The 6176-nt window shown below is 52.2% G+C and overlaps 1 protein-coding gene across 1 annotated transcript; it reads right to left on the minus strand.

Annotated features, from left to right (window-relative positions):
• Positions 1 to 1420: 1420 nt before the first annotated feature.
• Positions 1421 to 5151, minus strand: TMEM276 (transmembrane protein 276). The gene is made up of 3 exons (XM_088676434.1): positions 4788 to 5151; positions 3724 to 3826; positions 1421 to 3320 (listed from the first exon to the last, which is right to left on the minus strand). Exons 1-3 carry the CDS (start codon positions 4793 to 4795, stop codon positions 2805 to 2807), a joined length of 627 nt encoding a protein of 208 aa, XP_088532560.1. The 5' UTR covers positions 4796 to 5151; the 3' UTR covers positions 1421 to 2804.
• Between the last annotated feature and the right edge of the window lie 1025 nt (positions 5152 to 6176).

Raw genomic sequence — 6176 nt, forward strand, 5'->3', positions numbered from 1 at the left:
TCATAAGGCTGTTTCCAGAACCTTTAGCATATTGGTTGCTCTTCTCTGGACACCGTCCAACTTGTTAATAATAATAATATTAAACTAATGTACCCAGGACTAGACAGAGAACTTCAGGTGGGATGTACACTAGACATCTGCTGATACAGCCTAGAAGGTAAAAGGTAAGGGCGCTGTGCTCTAAACCACAGAGCCTAGGGCTTGCCGATCAGAATGTTGGCAGTTCGAATCCCCACGACGGGGCGAGCTCTGTCCCAGCTCCTGCCAACCTAGCAGTTCGAAAGCACGCCAGCGCAAGTAGATAAAAAGGTACCGCTGCGGTGGGAAGGTAAACAGCGTTTTAGTGCGCTCTGGTTTCTGTCACGGTGTCCCGTTGCACCAGAAGCGGTTTAGTCCTGCTGGCCACATGACTCGGAAAGCCGTCTGTGGACAAGCGACGGCTTCCTCGGCCTGAAAGTGAGATGAGCGCCACAACCCCATAATCGCCTTTGACTGGACTTAACTGTCCAGGGGTCCTTTACCTTTTTACAGCCTAGAATTGCATTAACTTTCTTTGCTGCTGCATCACACTGTTGGCTCATGTTAAGCTTGTGGTACACTCAAGACCCCTACATCCTTTTCACATGTTAAGCCAGGTGTCCCCCATCCTATATGTGTGTGTACCAAAGGTGTCATGGGCTTTGAAGACACTCGAACTCAGGACGCAAGGGAGAAACGTGCTAAGAGGAAGAGACGCTTGGCAAATCCACACCGTGATCAACTCCCGCCCGGAAACCAATGTCCCCACTGTGGAAGGACGCGTGGATCCAGAATTGGCCTCCATAGTCACTGACGGACTCATTGTTAATGGAAGACAATCTTACTCGGCTACGAGGGATCCCCAAAGAGAAGAGAAAAAGAGACATGCGTATCTAGATTATTCCTGCCTATGTGTAGAACCTTACATTTGCCCCTATTGGTATTCAGATCCTTGGTCCAAACACCAAAGAAACACACACACACACACACCCTGGACTTGAGAGCACCCCCCTTCTGCCAGGGCGAGGGACAGCCTGGCAGAACCCCGCAAAACAGGGTCAGAAATAGGCACCCCCACCCCAACCCAGCTCCTCCACCAATTGAGACACTTGCCAGGGCAGCTGTTCATCTACCTTGTCTGTCCTCGCGCCAACCGAGTCAGCCACCCGCTTGGCAAGAGGCTTCCTCCTCCGAGGGATCCCCGGAGAGATCCTTGCCCTGGCAGTCACATGCCAGTCACAAGGCCAATGTCCAGAGAGGACCGCCCTTTCTGCTTCAGGAGCTGCTGAAGAGGCCTTAAGCTTCCCGGGGTGTGGAAAGAGGTTGGCCCCGACGGCCGCCTTTCTGTGACCCAGCCTAGTTTCCTGTCTCTGGCAGGAGAGGGCAAGAAGCAGGGCGAATGTTGCACACTCCACGTCAGGTCTTTATTTGGCTCTTTATGTGGGGTTGTGGTTTGTTTGTTTTTTAGTTTTACAGCTTTGCCTGAAGCCACGAGAATTCTTTGCCTCTCCTCCGAGCTCAAACACGACGCGTTTGTGAACCGTGAAATGCAGGCGCTTGAAGCGCAGCCAAGGGCCCTTGACATAGCTGCCAAGTTTTCCCTTTTCTCGCGAGGAAGCCTATTCAGCATAATGGAATTTCCCTTTAAAAAAAGGGATAACTTGGCAGCTATGGCCCTTGAGGTTGCCTGGAGTGGCAGAGGAAGCAGGCAGTTAGCAGCCTCATCTGGGGAGACAGAGGTCCCAAGCGGCACCCCGTCCTCCATCACTTCTGTGCTTGGAAATCTGCACTGGGAGGACATTGTCACGGGTGAACTAGGACGCCTGTATTTCATATACGCTGCCTTCTCCTCCAAGGAGCTCAAGGTGGCGTACATGGCTGTTCTCCTCCCCACAACAACCCTGCGAGGTAGGCTCAGCTGAGAGGCAGTGACTGGCTCAAGTTCGCTTCATGGCTGAGCGGGGATTTGAACCCTGGTTTCCCAGGTCCGAGTCCAAACACTCATTCTCTTTCCAATGAACGCAATGTTTACACCTTGACTCCCTACCAGGCAGCAAGACCCATATGAGAGATGGTTGCACACGGAGCCCCAGGGCCCTCTGATGTAAATCACAGGACAACTGGTGACTTGTCACAGTCAAGGCAGCCCCCCCAAGTTTGATGGCCCACCAGGAGGAGCTGTGAAGGGAATGCCTGGCTTTTTCTGCCTGGCTGATCAGTCCCGGGCATGGCTAACAAGAGGCATGAGAGCCCTTTTAACCAGTAGCCTGTTGGTTTCAGAGCTGTGACACACCTAGCACCTTTGCAAGTTGCTGCAATGAAATCTTGAGTTAATAACTTCGACCCATTCACATTTGGCCTGGCTTCCTGACCAGTGCATCAAGGAAAGCGCCAAGGGACCGGGCGAAGGAAACCAGCGGGCATCTTTGGTGTCAGAAGTGGGATTTCTGACATTTGCAGTGCTGGGTGGTGCCTCCCACACTGCAAGGGCGCAGCAGTCCTTGCACATCTCTGCCAGCTCAGTGTCGGGCTACTCTGGGGGCTCTGCCACTAAACCCAGCAAGCTCTGCGAAGGAAGAAGCTGGCTACCTGAGATGGGTGGCCCCCAGGACCCCTTGCAACGTGGCAGGAGTTGCCAGCAACCTTTCCCTGAAGAGTTTCTTGGAGGCCATTTCCCAAGCCTCTCTGCAGCGCCCGACAGAAGTGGCCAGCCTTTCCTCTGCCTCACCTGATGCTGCGATGGCCCCGCCGTCCGCCAGACCCCCTGGCCCGCAGTCCCCAAACCCTCAGTCCAGTTCTCGGTGCTGTGCTTGCAGAGCCCATCGCAAAGCCAGGTTTGCCACCGCCATGAGGCAGCAGGCGGCGTCCCTTTTCCGGAGCACCAGCAGCCGCTGCATCTGGGTCCCTGCCAGCACCCCAGCCGTGCCCACCAAGAGGCTGCCCGCAATCCCGCAGGCGTTTCCGGTGAAGATGGAAGCGATCAGGACGCTGATGGAGACCACAGAGGTGACTGAGTGGGCCACCATGGCCTTGCCTTCCTCAGAGAAGTGGCCCGAGCTGCCGGCCAGCAGCAGCAGCAGTGCGCCCCCCAAGAGGGCGTTCGCCGTGGCACGGTCCCCGTTCAGCCAGTGGAAGCCGAAGGCTAGCAGGGGGAGCCCCACCACCGTGGAGACCCAGGTGTTGTCTGGGCTGCAGCGGGCAGCCTCCAAAACGAGCCCTGGGGGGGCAGTGAGGTGGGTGGCCATATCCAGGAGAGGCACAAGGGCCTGGAGGAGAAACCCGGCAGAGGTCCCTCGATTGATCTGCAAAGAGAGGAAGTAGGCGGCGAATGGAGCTCAGACTTTGATAGCAAATGTGCTGGGAATTATATTTAGCTGTTGCAGCTTCTTAGCTTGGTCTCTGCAAGCAAGAACCCACCCAGTGACCCTGGTTGGCAACGCAGTTTCAAGAGGAGGAGCGAGAAGCAGACCTTTGCACATCCAGGAGCGCAAAGCCCTGTTTCCACATGCAGATTTTACATTTGCCGGGTGTGCATGTGCAAATAATAATAATAATTTGGCAGGTTCCAGGTTCCCTGTCACAGAGAGCAATTATTTGTCAGCCTGAATCCAAAACCCCTCTAGCAAAGGCCCAGCACCCAAGAGGACAGGCCAGCAAGCAGAAACACCAGGTGACTCCCCAAATCAAGCTCCACCCCTTTCTTACCTGGAAGGTTTGGACAGCGGAGCCCAGGGACACGACACACAGCAGGAGGTTGGAGAGCAGACCGGTCACCTCATCAGGCCAGCCAGGTATAGAGGCCGAGGCTCTGCAAGGGAAGGCAGAGAGAGAGAGAAAGAGGATTATGTCATGCCTCCTAAGAATCATAGGGTTTAAAGGGACCCCCAGAGTCATCTAGTCCAACCCCCTGCAATGCAGGAATCTCAGCTAAAGCATCCATGGAAGATGACCATCCAATACAGTGGTCCCTTGGTTCTCAAACTTAATCTGTTCCGGAAGTCCGTTCCAAAACCAAAGCGTTCCAAAACCAAGGCACGCTTTCCCATAGAAAGTAATGCAAAACGGATTAATCCATTCCAGACTTTTAAAAACAACCCCTAAAACAGCAAGTTACAGTATATTCCTGCGTATAAGACTACTTTTTAACCCAGGAAAATCTTCTCAAAAGTCGGGGGTCGTCTTATACGCTGGGTCATATTTCTTATATGGCGAGTATATCTCAAACTCTATATTTTAACTGGAAAAGTTGGGGGTCGTCTTATACGCCCAGTCGTCTTATACGCCGGAATATACAGTAACATGAATTTTACCATCTAACGAGACCATTGATCCATAAAATGAAAGCAATAAACAATGTACTGCAGTCACTCAATCAATCAATCAATCAGTAGCTGAACTGGGTTCCACACAGTCACAAAAACAAAAAGAGCCGCAAAAACAAAAACGCAAAATAAATAGCACAAACAGGCAGACCTCAGTGTAACACTCAAAACGGAAGTGTGGCACTCAAATCAAAAGAGTAACGCTCCAAATGGAGCATGTTTAGCTTCCGAAAAAAGTTCGCAAACCGGAACACTTCCTTCCGGGTTTGCAGTGTTTGGATTCCAAGTTGTTTGAGTACCAAGGCATTTGAGAACCAAGGTACCACTGGATCTGCTTTAAAACCTCCAAGGAAGGAGTCCCAAGGAAGTCTGGTTCCACTGTTGCTCCTTGGAAGGGAGCAAGCGGCAGCACCAGGGGGTCAGCTGCTTTGATTCTGAGACACTCACTCTGCCATGGCGACTTTTTTCCTGAGTGGGAAGGAGCGTGCAGGTTAAATAGCCCAGGAGTCAGGATGAGACACGGCTGCTGCGCGGGCATTGAGCTACAAGACAATGAATCAGCAAGCCGGGTGTCAGAGGCGAAGCTCTTGCTCTCTGCATCTCATAACCAGGAGACAATTTCAGACAAGTCACCAAGTATCCAGCACTTCCACCAAGATTGAGGGCAGGGGGAGGCAGAGGGTCAGCCTGAACGCTGCTCACCTGGGCGCAGCTGTGGGGCTGAAGACATAATGGAAAACTGATAACCTCCGCTGCCAGGTTAGAAAGATGGTGGCATATTGCTAAAGCAGGAAAAAACCCGACTTTTAATGAAAAGGTGGGCAAAAGGTAAAGCAAAGGTGTTGGACTTTGTGGCCACTTGTGTGTGACATACACCTGTGGTCCCTAAACTTGGTTCCATAAACTCACCGCTAGCGCTTCCTATCCAGCCCTATAAAAAGCTTCATTCAGAATAGAAGTGTGCAGTGAGGAGGATAACGACACACAAAAATGAGAAACAGCAACAAGTTATTGCACATTTATTCAAAGGCCAATTAAAACTATTTACTTTCTTTTTTTGTTTGTTTGCTTCTATGTTATGTATTTTTTGTTTCCACGTTGTAAACTGCCCCGTGATCCTCGGATGACGGGAAGCAAAGAAATTGAATGAATAAATACGACAAGACTGATTCGACACAATGGATGAACTTGACCTAGATTCTCAAAGTCCAGCAGTCCGTCTCATGTCCAGCGCTCTGCTGACCGCTCCCTTGCCTCTTAGCGTGTCCCCTCTCTGGAGAACCCCACTTTGGGAACCGCTGGTGCACATGATTTTTTTTAAAAAATAAAAACCCTCTAGGGTCTGAGTTTGCGTTCTTCCTCCTCCCTCCCAGGCCCTCTTCCTTTTGTGTCGCATCTCCTAAATGGCAAGTCGGACCATTTGAAAGCGGCACTGGGTCCCCTTGCCTCTTAGCACGCCCCCCCTCCAGAAAACCCCACTTTGGGAACCGCTGGTGCACATGAAATAATAATTTAAAAACCCTATAACGTCTGAGTTTGCATTTTTCCTCCTCCCTCCCGACCCCTCTTCCTTTTGTGTCGCGTCTCCTAAACGCCAAGTCCCCAGGGAGCGAAAGTCCTGCAAAAAAAGAAAAGAAAAGAAGGGAGGAAAGCCCAGAGGCCAGAGGGATGGGTTCCCCTGGCCTCCAGGTGCCCGGCCCGGCCCAGCCCGGCCCACGCTTCCCTTCGCGAGTCTCCCTCTCCCTACCCGGCCCGTTTCTCCCCCGGGCGGCCCGTTGAGAGGAAAACGGAAGAAGGAAGAGCCATAGAGTGCGCCAGGCTAGAGAGGCAGGAAGA

Source organism: Zootoca vivipara, chromosome 8 (genome assembly GCF_965207765.1).
Source record: "Zootoca vivipara chromosome 8, rZooViv2.hap1.1, whole genome shotgun sequence".
Taxonomy (NCBI): domain Eukaryota; kingdom Metazoa; phylum Chordata; class Lepidosauria; order Squamata; family Lacertidae; genus Zootoca; species Zootoca vivipara.